Raw genomic sequence first — 20067 nt, 5'->3', positions numbered from 1 at the left:
ATGTTGTAAACTGCAATAGAAATTTAATAAATAATAATAATAGTAGTCGTAATAGAAGCAGACCTACTTTATTTTATTATAAGGTTTATATAGGACACCACTTGTCAGAACAATCATCTCACAAAGCAGTTGACAATGATTTATAAGACATTAATAACAATCATTAACATACAGCAGTGAACAGCCCACCTGTATTAAGATGAGTGTATATTTGTGCTCTGAAGTGCGTTAAGAGATATAGGAATGATTGGAACACAAATTTAAAGGACAAAATGCATTCATAATGGAGGTGGCGGGAGGGAGTTGCGGGGTAGGACAAGTGTCTGTCAGTCCTGGAACTGAACTTATGGAAGAGCCCTTTGACGTTTTTCTGGAATCATAACCATACATAACAGAACTGCAAATCCAGTAGTCAAATTGCACTTGATCTGCCATGAAGTTGCAGTTGTCACTTGGAGCCTCTCAGTAATTCCTTATGGAGCTTTGAGATCTCCAGTAAAAAGGAGGAAAACACTTTTGTTCCATTAATGTAATTTTTTCTGATTGGGAAAGAAGAGAAAAGCAACTGTCAAACAATCTAAATATTAAGGTTGCTATATTGTGTGAAATGCCCAAAATTCATTTCTTCAACTCTTAGGGACATTTTACATATACATATAATCTGATGGTACATAGCACACTGTATACATGCATGTTTCAGAAACAAAGAACTATCTGAATTGTAAACCGAAGTATGAAACCAAATGGTTGTTCAATGACTACTACATGAAATGATAGGGAAAGCGTGGAATCCGTGTCTTGCCATTATTTATATACATGCATTCCCACAGAGAAACATGCACGCTTGTATTTGTGTGTGCGTGCAGGGAGGGTTGTGAGGACACTATTTTTTCTCCTCCTCATTGCCATTTTGATGGACAGATGTAGACATATTCCATTTCTAGACCTTTTCTAACAACAAGGGTGTTGTGGACTTTGTATGTGCCAAGTTATAAACTCTGGTATGCTTTGGAAATATTTTAAACATATGGAGATAAAAAAAAACCCTCCTGTTTTGAAGCAGAGAAGTACAAATATTCTGCTTTCCTAGTAATTAGGAACTCTGCTCTATGCATGTATTAATGTTTAGGTAATGTGGAAATACCTTACTTCCCTCTATAAAGAGGGCCTTATATGGAATTAGTCTACCTTGTTTACCTGCTTATCTTCTCTTTCTGAGAGTGCTCCCCATCATCTGCTGCTCCAATCGGAAACATCATCACACTTTTCTTTGTTATATCCTGAAGCATCTGAGCAATTGGAATTGTTGATCCATCCCGAATCATATCTGGATCCTTTTTAAAAACTGAAACATATGGAAGTGGTAGTGGGAAGAATGTGCTCTTGGTTTTGGTTTAAAGAAATTCTACTGTTGTGGTAGTGGTTAAAAAAATCTACACAGCAGGTAGCCATAAGCAGACTGCTATATCTGCCATGGCACAAGCCCCCAAACTGTACCTGTTCTTCAAGTTGGAGCTGATTACACTGACAAGCTCCCCCCCCCCCCATTTCAGCCTTATGTGTATGTTATGGTGGAGGCAGAGCTAGCTTATTCGGTTGAGGGGAAGGGCGTGAAAAGTTGCCTCTGGAATGCCTTCAAAAGTGGCCTAATGCAGCACACAGGTTTGCATGTTGGATCTCTGGGTTTGTTTTGGTTTTTTTTGGTAAGGGAAGCACAGTTGTCATAGTGGGCATGCAAAGCTGTGATGTTGTCTACCATGGCATTAAGCTATTTCTCAGCCTAAGCTACCTCACACTTATGCCACTCTGAGCTTTTTTAAAGGAAGGACAGGAGGAAAATGTAATTAATAATAATACACACAAACACTTTTGAAGCTATAAGTATTATTAAAAACACACTGGAAAACCAGAATAGATTTGGCCAAATAGGTTGATTTTCTCTAAAATCATTAATAAGAGGGGAATAATTTTTTTAAAAAAAATGAAAATGAAGGGAGACTACATATATAGGGAGATAAGGGAATTGTTTAAAAATTCCATGAAGGATTGGGAGGCAGAAAAAACCTAGAATGATAAAAGTCAAGTAATTTTTCCGTTCTCTCTCTCTCTCTCTCTCTCTCTCACACACACACAGAGACATACACAAACTTTTTTTTTGTCTGAAACAAAATAATTCCACCAGGGGATGCAAATTAGGTTTTCAGGAGGCTCTATCGGAGAACATGCTTCTGCTAACAAAAAATGGAATATTTGGCACTTGAAAAGCTAACCTTCCTGCTTTTTGTTGACAAAGCTAAATGAACACTTTAATTTCAGATTATGTGATACAGTCTAATTTATTTGTAGTGTTCAATCTTTATTCTTTACACATATTTCACATCTTTAGAGAGACAGAAAATGAGCATGTGTAAGTCAAATAATGTTCTAAACAAATATATATATATATTTCAAAAAACATTTCAAACCTCTTTTGATTGCCTTTGCAGCTGCTTTATACTGAGGATCACTGATATTAGTAATCCATGGCGATGCACCCTCTTCGGCATACACTGTCAGTTTGTTTGGGCTGTTTCGTTTAGAGAATTCCTTTTCTAAATACTGTTTCACCTAAAAAGAAAATGTTTTGAATAAAAATATTTGTCGTGTCTTTATATTATCTATATTCCATGGTGTTTGTTAGCAGTGAACCCTCTGCCACTAATTGATTGAACTGGTATGGCAGGATGGAGTAGTTGGTTGCTCAGGGAACTAAATAGTTTGCAGTCCAACTTCTGTGTGGGAAGGGATAGTTATCAGTTTGCCTGGGCTGGGACTCAAACTTCATGCAGGGAAAGAGGCAGTGTGGGACAACATAAGGGCCAGCTTCCACCTTCTACACAGAAGTAGATTTATGGAGAAGGAGTGAAGCTGGGCTGTGGTGATTGAAGGAAGAGGTTGCTCTCTCTAGACCAGAGCTTTCCAAACTTTTCATGTTGGTGACACACTTTTTAGACATGCATCATTTTGCAACACAGTAATTCAGTTTTACTAGCAAAACGGAGGTTAAACTAACCCCTTTCCAACCCTTGGGAGGAGCATGGGGAGTGTTTGTGCAACATGCCAACACACTAACGTGTCACAACACACAGTTTGGAAAGCTCACATTGACAGTGGAATTCAGTTAGTTGTGGCTTTCTCACTGTCAGCATCAAATGCATCATTGTGACCTGTCAATCCTAAAGAGACATGAGACCAAAGCAAAAGGGGGAGGGAAGTGAATTTCAGCTTCGGCAAGCAATTCTTTGGACATAGGCTTCTACATAGGTGAACTGTTAATACCAAGCAGACCGTGTTATCTCTTTCAGTGCTTAATTTGTAAAATGAGAAAGTCAAGGAATCGGGGTCTCTGATCTTCACTGGTGGGATAACAATACATCACTACATGCCTTTTTTTACTTTAAATGTAAGAGCTGAAACAGTGCCTGGACCTGTTATGCAAATAAGCTGAATCATAATCAAGTGTGTCTAACCAACATTACCTGACATTCCACAGTAGAAAGGTTCATGTGAGGAACTTGCCGGATTGAAAACTTTCCTATGACTCTTGATGGTATAACTGTTTTGATCCCTTTTTCATGAAAAGCTCCTTCTATCCCATGAATAGAGAGAGATGGGAAGCGCCACAAGTGTGAAAGTATTTCCTCCTTAGAAACATAATGAAACAAAAATAGGAGTTAGCCAGTCATGGCTTCTCTCAACATCTTTCTGCAATTCCCTTATTTTAGATGCCCTGTTTTCAATTTCTATTGACAGTACTGTACCTTGGTATCATAGAGAAATTTCTTCACACCGACGTCAACCTTGTATTGCTCTATGTCAAATTCTATTGGCTCATACAGCTTCTTCTCCTCTTCTGTAAAATCATCAACGCCATCATAGATTCCAGGAATCAGAATGTGGCCTGATGAATCCACAAGACTGTCTATGGAACAAACACATTTTGCAAAACACACAATTGCTGTTGTTCCATGCTCAGTCATATGAGATCTGTCTGTGTGACCCTCCTTGGCCCCCTTAACCCTGTACAAGAAGGACTGACAGAATGCTATGGGCTTGTGTGCTATTTGTGCTGTGTCTGGGTGTAGACAGAAGAAAGCAAAAGAGAACCATTTTTGGAGGGAAAGAAGTCACACGGTGGGTCAGTACCACCAACCAACCAAGGAAGTTGAGGTTGAGGAGGAAGGCTGGGATATAATTCCAAATAGTAATAATGAAAATATTTATTATTAGTAGTAGCAGAAGTAGTAGTAGTATTAGTATTATATTTCCTTCCTAGATATAACCAGCCTTATGTGTGGGTAAACTGGAATTGAAACGGATTTCTTCTGATTGGCTGTCATCTTTTCCATCTCTGCAAATGGCTGTTGTGTGCTTAGGATTTCCATTGTGTTGGGCAAGGGGTTATTAGGGGGTGGGGACAATTGTTATTGTTAGGTGAAATTTATATCTCTCTATTTGTTAATCCTGAAAAATTACATAAAATATTAAAGGCAGTATGGTCTGGTCATTTTATGTTTGCATTACAAGCCAGCTTTAGCAAAAGCAACTTAACCTTCAGGTGTGATTCAGTTTCAAGCAACTCTGCAACATAATGTTCAAAGAAATTGTCGCAGCAAATGCAATGAGTACTCTGAAAAATCAGCATGTAATTTCATGTCCAATTAGGGTTCCGCTTCAGTGTTTTTAAACACCACAGTTAGTGCCTTATAAAATAATTCTCAGTTTACCACTATGTTACTTGAGAATACCAAAGAAACTAACATTTGGCAATACCCTCAGTCCTGGCTACTATAACCTGCCCCTACTTCTCCACCTGTTCTCAGAGAGTCCTCAGTCTTGTGTACATGTACACGTGAATATTCATCTATAGAAACCTTGGGTTTGCCAATTAATTGCCACTCTACTATCCTACATTCCTAACTTGCCTATGAAAACTAAACCAAGCATTTTTATCAGTTGTTGCAGACCTTAATTTCTGATTAAAGACTATATAGACAAATGAACAGAATTTTTACCAAGCAAGGCTATCAGATCAGACATGGGTTCCTGGACGATGCCACCTAGAGCTCCTGAATGAAGATCTCTTTCGCCACCTTGTACCTAATTTAAACATGAAGACAACATCACAACCGACACATTATCATTGTTTTAATTTGCATCATAGAAATGAATTACCATACAAGCTCCAATCCTACTCAGAATTAGCATCATAGTTCTGAGTAGGATTGAAGCTTGTAGTATTGACATTCCTTTTATGTTGGCACCTGAAGCTTACATCCTCTTTATTTATATAGCATAAATCTTGCATCGATTCCTTTTAACATTCAGCCCCTCTGGATTACATCAACAACATATGAACGGCCAGTTGTTTCTGTTGCCCTGCATGATTCTCCTTTTCAAAGTTACCCAGGTATGACAAAATCTAGATTGTGGGAGAGGCAAGTGTGGAAAGGGGTTAATTTGAATGAGAATGCCATATAGATGATGGAGAATTAATGGAGGTACAGTAAATTTACTATCTGCATTAAACGACAGCATGGATGAACCCCAAGATAACACACGCACACACACACACACACACACACACACACACAGCTATCTCTGTGAAAGAAGAATTATGCAAATACTACTATCTCCACCCGAAGTCTCCTGGGTTGCATCAGCATGATTAGTACTCCTGTATTTATTTATTTATTTATCTGTCTATCTATCTATCTATCTATCTATCTATCTATCTATCTGTTATACATTTTGGAAAGTAGTTTGCCTGTCTGTCTGGTTGTACATTTGGATGCCACTCAAGGTATCATTGCCAAACTAGGCACAAGGGTTTCTGAGGTGAGGGTGGCATTCTTTGTCAATGTTTGGATGTCATTTTGATTCAAGATGACAGGCTGAAATGTGACTTTGGTTACTGTTTCTTGGCATAGGTTTGGCTGTCTCTTGAGATAACTTGACACAATAGTTCTTGATGCAGGGTGTGAGCAGACTTTGTCACTGTTTGGATACTGGACACCATTATGGATCAAGATGGTGGACCAAAACATCACTTCAGCATTACTTTGGTTTTTGACATAGTTTTGGCCACCTCTCAGCATGAAGGCTCTTAAGGTGGTTGTCTTCATCACTCTTTGGATGCCGGGCACCATTTTGAATCAAGATGGTGTACTGAAATGTGACTTCTGCATGACCTCTCCCAGTTTGTGGCACGACTGGTCCAAACTCACAAAGTATACTATCCATTTTAAAAGTGCAGTGTATTTTGATTCTACAAATTCCTGGGCAGTGCCAGGCACTTCCTGTTTTTGCAAAATAAATGTTTGATATAAGCGAAGGAGACAGTGACTATGACCTTAGCAGCGATGATTAAGTGTACTGGAATACCAATTAAAAGGGGGAGTAGAAGTGGGAGAAAGGGTGGAAGGAATGCTCTATCGGTAGCACAATTTGCATCCTTTCTACCTAACATCAAAGCCAGAAAAATAATGTTTTAGACACATATGATGTCAGAGACTGGCAGGACTCCAAAGAGTGTGGGGCATAGGCAGGGGACCGGGGATCAGGGGAATGACCCAGGAGAGGGGGCCAGTGATATATAGGGTTTGGCACTGCCCGCAAGGCAAGAGCCAGGAAAGGGGAAGAAGGAAGAGTCAGGGCAGTCCAAGAAGGAGAAAGACAGGCAGTATGTGGTGGAAGAAGAGGAGGTTGTTCTGGTGATGGATGGGTCAGTAGACTCCACACCTTCCACCACCCCACTGTATCCTCGAAGCAGGAGGGGCTTGAAGCAAGAAGAGCAGCGGCAACTTCCATGAAGGAGAAGTCTCTGGTTGCAGGTGTGCAACCCATCAGGGGGAGGGTATATAAGCCAGCAGAGGGGCAGGTTCTCACTGTTGCTGCAACTGCTCCACTGGGCACAGATATCAGGGAGAGCTGCCTAGTGGCCTGAAGTGTGTGCATCTGGAGCACTGCAGGAGTTGCTGGAAGTGCTTCTTCTGTCGATAAAGACTTAACTATCAGGCGAGTGCCTTCTTTAGCTGAGGTGGGCCAGGACATGTGACTCCATTATTACCCTTTTACCTCCACAGAGAAGCCGGCATTTCCCCGAGTCCCATACGTAAGAGCTGGCTTTTCCTTGCTGAGCCAAGTATTATCTGAAATCACAATATAGTCAATATTGGAGAAAAACTGCTCTTTCTCTCTTTCAACCAGTTCTTTTAGTCCAATGGAGATGGCTTCTTCCATGCCTTCAATAAGAAACTTGAGGTTTACTGGCAAGTCCTAAAAACAAAAAATGTCAAGTTACCTGAAGGAAAATGCACTCTCAGTAAAAAGTCAATTCTAATTTTTTGTCCAGTTACCTCTGGGCTCAACTACTGTAATGTGTTCTACGTAGGCAATCATAACAACGAGTGCAGGATGCAGTGGCCGGGGCGCTGATGGCTGTTCCTTGACACATATGCACCCAGTTTGGAACAATATGCATTTGGCTGCTGATTCATTTCTCTACCCAAATCAAGAGCGGCCATTAATCATCCCTTGTGAGTAACTGGATTCTGTCCCACAAGAATATCCTTCCTTGATTAAGACAAATGTCCTCTTTTGCATTTCTTGAGAAATCTAAGCCTGTCCTTTTCAGAAGAGACAGGGTCACCTTATAAAAATACAAATTTGATTGGCTAAGATGCATGAGGGTGTTTGCCTTACATCTGTAGGGGGAAATTTAACTGAAGTGATTCATGATCTCCTATGATTGTTCTTCACCTTCACCCTTTTGTTATGTAATAACTTCCATGCCTGCTGTTTACTGCTGAATCAGAACAAACATCAATCAGGTTTCCTGCAGATTGGCATTTGTTCTGATCCAGAAGTAAGCAGCAGGATTTCCTGGGGAAAGCAGCAGGACAATAGAAAAACCTCTCGGACCCATGCCTATAAATCATGGAAGAACCGGAAGTGTGGCATGAGCCCTAAGGTGCCTTGTTCAGCTTTTCAGAATGTATCCTAAACGCTGCACCATGCTGCTCTGTTTCAAAAATCTCATAAAGCCTGGCTGCTTCTTTATCATGTCTATTATATTTCTTTTTGGAGCTAGTCAGGACAAGGCACTAGCTAGCAGATTTTTGTTTTCATTCCTGCTTCCTTTTACTAGAATAAGAAAGCTCAGCAGAACCCAAAATAAAGTAACATAAGGAGATACTTAAAAATGAAGGGAGGCTCTTGAGGGTCCTGGTGGATTAGGGGAGGCTTGAGGGGAGAGACTGCTGGTGGCAGTCTCCATTTAAGAGAAGGAGACCCCGACCCTGTTTTCTCCCAACAACCCAAGAAAATTGTGACTCTTGGAACACCAACTCTACCCTGGCTGTGAGAGTGTACTTCCATGTTGCAGTGAAACCCCCCCCCCCTTTCTTTTTGCTTCTCTGCAGTTACCTTACAGCAGGACAGATCATATCCATGTCTCAACTCACTTTTTTCTGACTTTCTGATTTCACAGTTATTGTCCAATTCTAGTTCTCTTAGATCTGATCTCTAGCGTTTTACACCCTTCCTGGTCTTCAAGTCTCTACCTCAGATTTTCATACAAGGTGATTACTGCTAGATTCTCTGAATTTAATCAGTGTTGGTCTGAATGTAATCAGGCCCATTGGGACAAGGTCTGTGGTGTGCAATACTGTCCAGCAAAGTTCTAAAGATCACAGCCATGTGTGCCTTTGGCATACAGTCATAACTCGGGTTACAGACGCTTCAGGTTGCGCTTTTTCGGGTTACGGACTGCCGAAACCTGGAAGTACCAGAACGGGTTACTTCCGGGTTTCACAGGTAGCCCATGCGCAGAAGTGCTAAATCACGCTTTGCGCATGCGCAGAAGCACCGAATCGCAACCCACCTGTGAGCAGACACACCGCTGCAGGTTGCGAACATGCATCCCACACAGATCACGTTCGCATCCCGAGCGTCCACTGTAAATCTGGTGACAGCACACTTTTTTACTTTACTTACTTTTCTTAGTTCTTTGAAGGCACTCACTGCATGTATCCAGGCTAGGACAGGTCCTTTGTTATCGGTTGCTCCACGCCCATAAAGGTTCCCTCCAGATAAAGAAAGCTTGTATTAAACTTTTAAACTTCTGATAATGCTAAGGGTAGAACTGAAATGGTACAACACAACAACGGAGAGACTAAGCTATGAATCAGGAAGTCCCTGGTCTGACTCTTGCCTCTGTCATGAATTTACTATACTCTCTTCAGCCTCACTACCCCTCAAACAATGCTCAAGGGAATAAGGGTGGCTCAACTCCAGGTATAGTTGTTGTTGCTGCTGCCCAATCCCTGTAGGTCTCAGAGGTTCACAAGAGGAAGCAGATTACCCACATTCATTTTACTCTGGGTTTAAGCTTTGATTTAGCTCCGAAGATGGCTTTGGTAATCAATGGTGACCTCTTTTAGGAGAGAAATGGGGGGGGGGGAGCGTAAACTTGTTGGGTTGTCATGAGACCATTAATCCACAGCATCTGATTTTATTATTTTATTAATGAAATTTATATACCGCCCTTCATCAAAAGATCTCTTCCGGCAATTCAGATAAGCAGAAGCTGAATTATGAAAAGTTGGGGAAGGGGTGTATGGGCATGGGTGTGGGTGTGTGAAATGCATACAACATTAAAATAGCCGTGTCAAAAGCAATAGTGGTGTACATACCACCAATGTCAGTCAATATGTAGGGATCTGTTTCCCACCCATCCGACTTTTTAGCAGGCATCACATCCACATGTCCATAAAAACACACAGTGGGCTTTAGTGGATCTTCTCCAAGCTCTGCCAGAATGACAGGAGGTAATGAAATATTTCTGCCATCAAGTACCTGCAGGGGTATAGTGAGGCATTGCTCCGTTAAATTCAAACCTTAGGAAAACAGGAAGGCATTATGTTTTGAAACAAAGGCTTGGAACCAAATAATCATGAGCAGAATCCTTCTTGCTCATGGAATGCGTCTTCTGAACCAGCCTTGCCTTCGCACTATCGCAACTTGAAGGTCAACCCCCCCACCCCACCATGATGTGTACTGCACGAGGAGCTGCAGCTGAGGAGGAATAAGCAGAAAACTGATATATTCCCACCTCAAACCCCTTGTTACCTGCTGGACGGACAGATTGACCAACGTCACATTTGCTCCTAAGGCCTGGAGACGACTTTTAGCCATTTCTACCATTTCTATCACTTTTGATCTTTGCGCTGGTTGTATGGAATCACTCTCCACAGCTACCCAGTCCTTAAGAGTCTGAAATAAAAAAACAGTGATCATGCATGGTGTTATGAAGTGTCATATAAAGCTTTAAATGAACAACTGCCTGTGCGGTCATTTTTTCCTTCCTATTTAAGAATTCAGTAATTAGATAGAAATGGCCTCTGGGTGGGACCACTATTAAAGGTGCGGTAATCCATCTTGGTAAATCCTATTTCCTTCTAATTACATCTAAGGGACCCGTCACTATAAAATCTTCCTTTTTAAGAGGAAGCATGGAAGAATCAGAGCAGCAATAAGGATGTCCACCCACACCATTTTCTCCATCCTTAAATTTTGTTTGGATTATGCAATTGCATTCATTCTGTATTGTTAGATAGCCTTTGTCTGATTTCAGGAACACCCATGAACACAACAGGTAATGCAAGTGCAGTTAACTTAATTCTCAGGGCCAAACTAATAGTGATGGGGACAGCTTTGTCTGTTTAGTTACATCTCTGCTACGTTCTGGTCTAAAAGATGGGGTGGGGGAGCCTGTGTTTACAAAAAAATATATATGTGGCTCTGTAAAATTCTCTTCCCTGCCTGGGGTACTAAGAGAAAAGTATTTGTGATGTCAGTGTGTGGGCATGTAAAGCCTAGGGGTGAATGTGCCTATGAATGTGCCTTTTGTTATTAAAAAAAAAATAGAACCCCACTTCATTTAGGATAGCTCAGTCAGTAGAGCATGAGACTTATTCTCATGGTTGTGAGTTCAAGCCCCGCACTGGGCAAAAGATTCCTGTGTTGCAGGGGGTTGGACTAGATGACCCTCTGGATCCTTTCTAACTCTATGATTCTTTCTTCATACTTGAATGGGGAAATGTTGCAAAATACCACATCTAGTTTGCCCCTAGAAGGGTTATTTATAAACTGTTGTGTTGTGCAACAAAGTACCATTGGGTACCTATGCCTTGCCTGTTGGTATAATTTGGTGTTGCCAAATGAAAGAGGAAAAACAACATTTTTGTCATACCTTGCTTATAAACACCAAGCACCTTGGTAACGAAGTAACTGCCTAGCTGAGCAATTGGAAAAAAAGAGGCAGAGGAGGTTACTCTCTGCTCTGTGGTTCAAGCTGGCGCTGTTATCCTATGCAAACTCGACTGGCAGTAAACCTTGTTATACAAAAGGAATTGCTTCCAAGTAAGGAACAGTGGGGTTGAGTGGCACATTTTTTGCTAGCAGAGTTCACATTTGGCGCTGCTTCTACCTGAACAAATTTTTCTTGATGGTCGTCAATGTACTGGAAAAGCTGGTCCTCCAGCGATGTGGAATTTAAAACAGAGGAGCTGCCCACACCAGAGAGCAGCATGACAAGGAAGATATGGAAGACCTGCAGGTGGTGAGAGACAAGGTTCAGCATGTTAAAGAGCACCCTCAAGCACATGCAGCACGATAGACTGAATGCACTGTTGACTGTATGGCCTGTCATCCACATGCTACTGTTACAGAATGGAAAAGAAAAAAGAGGAGGAATATCTGGACTGCTTTTAACACAGGGAGGGCAAATTGTTGGTTCATGGGCTGGGTTTCGCCCTGAGGTAGTGATGGGTAATGGTTTTCCCCTGTGCATTTGCAAGAGCGTTTAGTTCCCATGACTGATTTTTTGCCACATGCAGTCCCTGAAGGAGTTACAAGCAGACAATGCAGCCCTCGGGCCAAAGAAGGTTATCCGCACCTGCTGTTTCAACACATACAGTAAAAATGAAGGCGATTTAGCAATATTTCTACCATTACCACTCTAGCATGAGTGCGTGAGTCTTTCAGCATGGATTTTCACCAAAAGGTGAAAGCATGTAAAAACATCTACTCAAGGACATATACTCATAACTCATATTTCACTTTCAAAAGAAAAGGGTGGTGGTGACCAAATTCAAAAAGTGCTTCTAATGTTTTAATTTCTTTCAAGGACCATATTTCATATATCAGACAATAAATAGCTTTGGCAGATGATTAAATTATAAGGAAAAGCCAAAACATTCTATAACTCTAAAAGCCTTGCATATTCTTACTCCAGCAGTATGCTTCTCTGCAATTCAAAATAAAAATGTACAGCTTCAATTATCAAGTATACTAAAATCCATAGTACAAGGGAGCTGAGTTAACACATTTGTAGTCTTTCTAATATGTGTCTCCCAGAGTTGAGAACTAGGTTCTGGGAGGAAGGAGGTATAATCACGTTCCACACAGAGTCCAAAGGTACATCACAAAGCAAGTTTGCTAAAACAGCACAAACCTGGGTCTGGTCAGTACCCAGATAGGGCTCTCCTGATAGTTAAAATGGATTAATTTTTTTTCTGACACAGCAAGTCTCTGCACAAATACAGAGCAAGGAGTGGAACAGATTCATTATGCTTATACAGTTATCAGTCTATTGATTCCTGGATGAGGACATAGTGCAAGGATAAAGACGCTCCCATTGATCTCTAGGAAAAAAAGCCCTTGACTTCCAATTGTAAGAAGATCACTATCTTAGAGTGCCTGCTTTTTTTTCCTTTTTACATTATTCTCCTGAGAATAGAGAGTCCTGTTTGGCTCATGTTCAGCTTGTGGTCTACTAAGACCCCTAGATCCTTTTCACATGTACTACTGGCAAGGCAAGTGTCCCCCATCTGTATATTTGTGTAGCTGGTTCTTCCTCCCTAAGTGCAGAGCCTTACATTCACCCCTATTGAAATCCATTTTGTCAGTTGGAAGGGACACCAAGGGTCATCTAGCCCAGCCCCCTGAAATGCAGTAATCTCAACGCGAGCAGCCAGGACAGATGGCCATCCAACCTCTGCTTAAGAACATCCAAGGAAGGCGAATCCATCAACTCTCGTTGGAGTCTCTTCCCTTGTCAAGCAGCAGCAGCAGCAGCAGCATACTTATAAGTATTTTATTATTTATACACCGCCACCTGGCTGGGTTGCCCTCGTCCCTTGTGTGGAGCGAAAGGGTGAACACCTTAAGCAATCCCTCTGAGCAGCTGCTTTTGGACTTCGTGGGCTGCACAAAAATGCGAGTCCAAAAGACGCTCCCGACGGAAAAGAGCACAGCACGTGGCAGCCCTGACCTGGACAGTGGGCAGCAGCCGCTTTAGACTCCCCTTAATACCATTTACGAAGTTGCTGCGCAAGAAAAAAAGAGAAGCAGCTCGACGCCTCTGAGGGAACTCGCCCGGAGAGAGAACGCTGCACTTACTGAGGCGGGAGCCTTAAATAGAAACCGATCCTCCAGTCACAAACCGAAGCCTGGAGCGCCTGGCTGTTCCCCGCTTGCGATTGGCTCCCGCCGCCTCGCGTTGGGGAAGGGAGGCCGCGCAAGCGCCGGGCTTGCTCGGGACTGACGGAGACGCGCCGCTGTCATTGCGGGCGTCCGGTTGGGCAGAGAGCCTTATGAACAGGTGCCGGGGCAGGCGGAGCCCAGGGAGCCCTCGGGCAGGGACGGCTTTGGGAAAGGCGGCTGCCTTCGGCTGAGAAACGGGCTGTCCTCGACGGCAACCTGGGCTGCGAGGCTTTATCCGCTCCCCAGTGGGAGCAAACTCCACTGAACTGCATAGGTTTCCGAGGAAGTATCAGAGACCGCCCAAGAAATTTGGCCGACTGAGGAGCAGCCGCGACTACTGGGGGGGGGGGGGGCGGGGGCGGGAAGACACATACACATATCAAGTGCAGTGCCAGATTTACATATAAGCTAAACAAGCTATAGCTTAGGCCCCCCCAAAAAAAATTGAAAGAATTTTTTTTATATACATTTCCAAAATATAAGATAAAAAACAAATAAAGTAAAACCTTCATACAGCAACAGTGTTTTATGTTGTGTACGCTCCTGCTGTGCAAGTAATGGGCCCCACCTGCTAGCCTGCTCCCTAAAATATTGATTTGCTCATTTCTATATATAGGGTGCCTACATTGTGCATGGACTGGTTGCATGGCAACATGTGCAAATGGCTTTAGATACCTATTAGGTCCATAAATTACCATATATCGTATATTCAACACAAAAAAGTGACAATTTGTTGTTGACAAAGGACAGCTGGACATATAAAGGGCCACGTTACCTTCAGTAGCTTAGGGCCTCATCAAACCCAAATCCGGCCCTGGGCAATTGTGTACAGTATCTACCCCACACTGCTCAAAGATGTAGGTTTTGGGGTGCCTGAGGTAGTCACCCTCACCCTGACTAACCTGAAAATGGATTACACTGTTAAGCCTTGGAAGGAGCAGCATTTTCTTAGCTTCTCTATAGACTTGTTTTCTGTTTTTGCTGCCAAGGACAGGAACCGAACACAGGAAGCAGCCTCAGACTATCTGGGCCACCCAGCTCAGCACTGTTTACCCTAACAGCGATTCCCATGCTGCCCCCACCTCCCGGGGAAAAAATAAAATTGGAATTTAAATGGCAATACAATACAAGACAACATAGGAATATTTAATGTGATCAAATAAGAATATTTCACGTGGTCTTCACAATTCCATAGGTCACATCGCCAAAGCTTTTGGTCCGCAGGCCACATTTGGGGAACTCTTGCTCTAGCTGGCAGTAGGTATCCAATGACTCAGGCATGAGAAACATCAAGAGAAGCAGGACACATCTGTACTGGAGGAGTGTGACAGATTCACCCGTATTGGGGACAGAGCCAAGAAGGTGCTGCAAAGGGCGCTACACCAATGGAAAAATGGAAGGTGGGCACCAAATTCTGGTGTCACACAGGACACCACTGAAATTTGAAACCCAAAGTCCACACTGTGTTTTGGATAATGTGTGAACACTGATTAAAAGCCAGCACTGGAAAATCATTGAGAACCCAGTAAAGATTCAGTAGTAGCAATAAGTCTTCAAGTCTTTTCATTAATCATTTGTTCATCCCATATTTTCAGTGCATTTCTCAGTCACTTTCCAAACCACAAACGTCATTTTTCAAAGAGAAAAGAAGTGGATTTGTTGCACTAGGGCAACAGATCACTTAACCCCGTTTAAATACACCACCCTAAAGCTCTAGTATGCACATGAATCTCTCCTGTAAAATATTGACAGGGGGGGGTAGGCACCTTAAATTATCCCAGCCCAGTGAGAGACCCCCATGTAAGAGGCACTCACACATGCATGTTGCACATCTGCATCGCAATGCTTATCCAGACCTCATTGACTTGACCTTATGTCATGTTTGGTGCACACGGGGACACACTTCTCTGCCTGAGGCCATTGCTTGCTGTATATAACAAGAGCTGGATCAGATGTGTGCCCCTCCCTCTGTATTTTAATTACTCAAGTAACACCAAAAGGTTGTACAAATCAAAATATGCTGAGTATTTTGCTGAGCAAAATAATCACTCTGCTCACTTAAGAGTGATTAATACTTTGCTTTCAGTTAACATCAGCATTCACAGAGCCATGTGGCCCATGAAAAGGTACTGCTATAAGCAATAATATAAATATATAAATACTTATACTGTACAGCACTTTCCTTCAAACTCAATAGGAAGTTGCCCAAGAAAGTGAGGCTCAACTATTATTACACTTCAACTAATTACTAATCTAGTTCTGGTACACTTTCACAAAAATACATCCAGGATGATACGTGCGGGAGAGAGAGACAGAGAGAGAGAGAGAGAGAGAGAGACAGAGAGGATGGACTCCTTTGATAGCATACAAGGTGCATATTTTAAATTTCGCACCCAGATGTTCTACACTAGTAATGAGGAAACTGTGTCCTTCTGGATGTTGTCAGACTACAACTCCCATCATCCTTGATCTGTGGTCATGCTGGCTGAGGCTGATGGGAGAAGGAATCCAGTAACTTCTGCAGGGCCACATATTTCCCATCCCTGTTCTATATCCAAACCCCAGGTATGGAGCTTAAAGAAGACATACCATGATGAGGAGTTCTGACAGCAAAGAAGCCGCTTGGCGGTTCAGCATACAAAGCAATACTATTTCAATCTCCTGTCCTGACTGCGGATCTTCTTTCAGGTTTCTGCTAGCTTTCTTATGAAACCAATCCTACCCTGTCTTTTTATTTGTTGATTTTTAAAAAAACATTCTTAGCTCCATGTGGGAGCAGGACAAAGGACATGTCAACAAAGGCAACTGGACACACTCCCTTGTTTTATAAGGAAAGGGGCCAACATTCTATCGTCAAGCTTCAAAATAAATGTTCCTAAAACATTGCATCTCTCGTTCCTGTTCTCCAACCCCTGCCTGTTTTTAAGGCCATCTCTTGTTTGTTCTATGTAAATACACCTGCAAGAGGGTGGGGACCCATTCAGCCTCCCAAAAGTTGAGTGTTTTATTTGACTTGGCCATAATTTTGATACAGAAGCCTTATTGGGACATGGACACTTGAAGTGCATTCAAGAATTGATATAAAGCAATGTTAACAATTATAAGAAACAATTTCACATTGTTCTTACGTTTCAGTCTTTGAGGGTAGAAGATTATGGGAATGAAGAGTGGTCTCCAGGAAAAACAACAACAGATCAAATAGAAAGCACTAATGCACCGGCATCATATGCCTCTGGCAAACACTTTAAGCAGCTTTTGCAACAAAAATTCACTGCAGAAAGATCACTGAAACCAATACTGAAGCAATCTGGAAAACTCACCTTGGTATTCCAAGGTTCACAGTTCAACATGGTAATACATAACAGCACAATCAGGCTAGCTGCTGAGAATCTCTCTCGTTAATCTCTCTCAATATACATTTTATATGTTGGTTGACAAATGGTTTAGATTCCCAGCATAATTTTATTAGTGAGCAAGTGTTTTAGTCCGGTTAAAAAACAATTCCTGTCACAGAACCGTGGAGCTGGACACGATCTCAAGAGTCATCTGGGCCAACCCCCTGCAATGCAGGAATCACAACTAAAGAATCCCTGGCCTCTGCTGAAAAACCACACCACCTTTTTAAAATAAAAAACCATAAGCATGAAATCACAAATTCATTACATTTTAATCGAATGTATTCAGCTCATAGATTGAAAGTAACTGTGGAGCAGATACAGCATTTTTTTCTTGATAGCCAGCAAACATTTCCACTCATACATCCCCCATAAAAGGACAGCCTTGGTTAGGCCGCAATTGCAAACACGCTTACTTTGGAGTAAGTCATATTCAACTGAACTAGATTTACTTTAGAGGAGCTAAGACCCGCAGAAGCTTGGTGACCCAATGTGTGCCATGAAGCCATAATTGAAGCCACATGGACATTGTACCCTGCCAGTAGCAGCTGGCAAGGTACAACAGGATAGGAGTGCCCTTTGATGGCAACACTGCCATTTGCCAAAGTAGGGATTGTGTGAATAGGCCCCAAGGATGAGGGTCCAAGATGTAGGGGTCCAGAGACTCCCCATTGACTTATCCATGCCACTCTGCCCACTCACACACTGCTACTGCACTTTGCACATGCATTCCTGAATATGAAGCATTTTACCCTTCAGAGGTGGGGAGCTTGTGGCTTCCCCTATGTCGTTATACTCCAGCTTCCATCAAAGCCAGCGAACATGGCCAGAGGTCAAGGATGATGGAATTTGTAGTCCAGCAACGTCTGGAGAGCCCTTCAGATTCACTTCAACAGTGCCTTTGGCAACCAAAGTCAGTTCAGCGGCTTGAGGCACGTTACACTAACTTGGGTTAGAGCACCAGCTGAAATGCAACCCTGCCGACGTAGAGCTAATTCAATTATGGATATGCTCCGGTAACATTCTTGACTGCTTGTGCACAGGTCAGCTCTCAAAGGCTGCCCAAAATATGGTATGATTACGAATTCAGCCTTAGGACTGCTTGAACAGAATGCCTCTTGCTTGTCTTGAAACAACTGCAGCACCTACCAGTATACAATTCAAGATATTGCTTCTCATCTTTAAATGCCTATACATCTTAGAAATCTCGTGCCTGGAGGGCTTTCTCCACGTGAGTTGGCCCAAGATGTTCAGTGGAGGGCTTTGGGGGGACCCCCTTCCCTACCTGAAGTGAGGTGGGTAACGGCCAAGGAACATGCCTTCTATTTTGTGGTACCACAAATGTGGAATGCTCTCCCCACTAGGAACACTTGCATGAGACAGACCTTGATGTCTTTCTAGCACAAAGTGAAGCCCTTGTTAAGTCACTCAGGCTTTTTCATGGTTTTTATCTCTGTTGATCGCTGAAATTCTGTGTCTTACTGTGAAATTATGTAGCTGCTGTTCAATTATTTCTGATTTTTGTTAATAAGCTGTAAGCCATGCTGGGAGACTTATGACTGAAGAGCTGGGATGACAAGTAACAAATAAGCAAGGCTAATTTTTTTTGCACATCTACTCTTATACTAAAGGGCCCTTATATGCTCTCAGCCGTGGGATGCGGGTGGTGCTGTGGGTTAAACCACAGAGCCTAGGACTTGCTGATCAGAAGGTCGGCAGTTCGAATCCCCGGGACGGGGTGAGCTCCCGTTGCTTGGTCCCAGCTCCTGCCCACCTAGCAGTTTGAAAGCACATAAAAGTGCAAGTAGATAAATAGGTACCGCTCCGGCGGGAAGGTAAACGGCGTTTCGGTGCGCTGCTCTGGTTCACCAGAAGCGGCTTAGTCATGCTGGCCACATGACCAGCTGTACGCCAGCTCCCTCAGCCAATAAAGCAAGATGAGCGCTGCAACCCCAGAGTCGGTCACGACTGGACCTAATGGTCAGGGGTCCCTTTACCTTTATGCTCTCAGCCATAGTAACATATAAACACTCCCAGAGTCAAATATTCATCCAACACATACCTGATATGCCCCCAGCATGTGCTCGTATACGTATAATAGTTAAAATACTTAAGTGTCTTGTTCAGTAGTTAAGCGGGTGGAAACCACTAAACAGTTCTTGAAGTTGTTGGATGTTCAGATGACTCGGGCATATGCATCAATAGCCCAGATCCAACATTATCAATGCATATGATCAACCCACATGTTTGGGTCAACTTTGGGGCCTTAAGGCTGCAGGGAATGCATGCCACCTGCATGTGTGGCCAAAAATGTGTGCAGCCACCAGACACACACAAAACCCCACTGTCAGCTGATCTGTGCAAGGAAAGGTCCATTCGTATCCCCTGAGCTCTGCCCAGGTCAGGGCTATATCCACATCATCTTCCTTTCTTTTTGCCACTGCTGCCAACAATAGGTAGGGTCTGGGGTGGGGCAAATCAAGTTCCTGATCTGGGGATTAGTGACTTTAGAGCTAGTATAATATTTAATGGGATTCTTTAGTTTCGTTGCATTTAGGAAGCAGAGTAATAAAATTAGCCAAACTTTGTACCTTTGATCTCTTACCTTCCACAGTCTTCAAGAAACAAATATTCACATAACATTTTGACAAAAGGATCTTTTTACGTAAGAACGTACTTATTTTTGCTTCCTTACCTATTACACCAGTGGGCTGTATCCCACATTACCTTCAAACAGCTGAAACAAGCCAGCTTTAAACCATGGGCTGTGAAGCTAGCATGTTTCCACAGATTACTATTAAAGTTAACCACAGTTTATTGTTTTGGCATAACGCTAAACTGCAGTTCATCAAAAAGAAAAAGCTTTGAATCTCTGCCTCAGATCCATGTTGTAAAAGGAAGGAGTGCATGGTCGAAAAGTTCATGGTAGCCTGTTCCAAACATGATAAACCATGACTTATGACATTCACATGAAACTCCTCTCTCATCACAAATATATGCACACACCCATGAAGATGTGCAGTCTTGCCTTTCTGATGCACTGATCTCCTTAAGCTTTCTCCCTTTTAACAAGGCTACCACAGAA

General features: G+C 42.5%; 1 protein-coding gene across 1 annotated transcript; it reads right to left on the bottom strand.

Moving 5' to 3' along the window:
• Positions 1 to 48: 48 nt before the first annotated feature.
• LOC308481623 (beta-Ala-His dipeptidase-like) lies at positions 49 to 16329 on the bottom strand. The gene is made up of 12 exons (XM_081014222.1): positions 16177 to 16329; positions 11531 to 11653; positions 10171 to 10314; positions 9735 to 9897; positions 9037 to 9125; positions 7117 to 7317; positions 5055 to 5139; positions 3801 to 3961; positions 3519 to 3683; positions 2466 to 2607; positions 1198 to 1345; positions 49 to 539 (listed from the first exon to the last, which is right to left on the bottom strand). The coding sequence occupies exons 1-12, from the start codon at positions 16222 to 16224 to the stop codon at positions 449 to 451; spliced, it is 1560 nt and encodes a 519-aa protein (XP_080870348.1). The 5' UTR covers positions 16225 to 16329; the 3' UTR covers positions 49 to 448.
• Positions 16330 to 20067: the final 3738 nt, after the last annotated feature.

The sequence above is a fragment of the Podarcis pityusensis genome (genome assembly GCF_964106645.2).
Source record: "Podarcis pityusensis genome assembly, chromosome: 7".
NCBI lineage: Eukaryota > Metazoa > Chordata > Lepidosauria > Squamata > Lacertidae > Podarcis > Podarcis pityusensis.
This window is presented reverse-complemented; position numbering and strand designations above follow the sequence as displayed.

Coding starts and splice junctions, on each gene's coding strand:
- LOC308481623 (XM_081014222.1), bottom strand. CDS start 16,224: ATGCTGAACCGCCAAGCGGCTTCTTTGCTGTCAGAACTCCTCATCATG. Junction 3,684..3,800: donor AATTTCTCTATGATACCAAG/GTACAGTACTGT, acceptor TATGTTTCTAAG/GAGGAAATACTTTCACACTT. Junction 540..1,197: donor CAGAAAGAGAAGATAAGCAG/GTAAACAAGGTA, acceptor TTTCCCAATCAG/AAAAAATTACATTAATGGAA.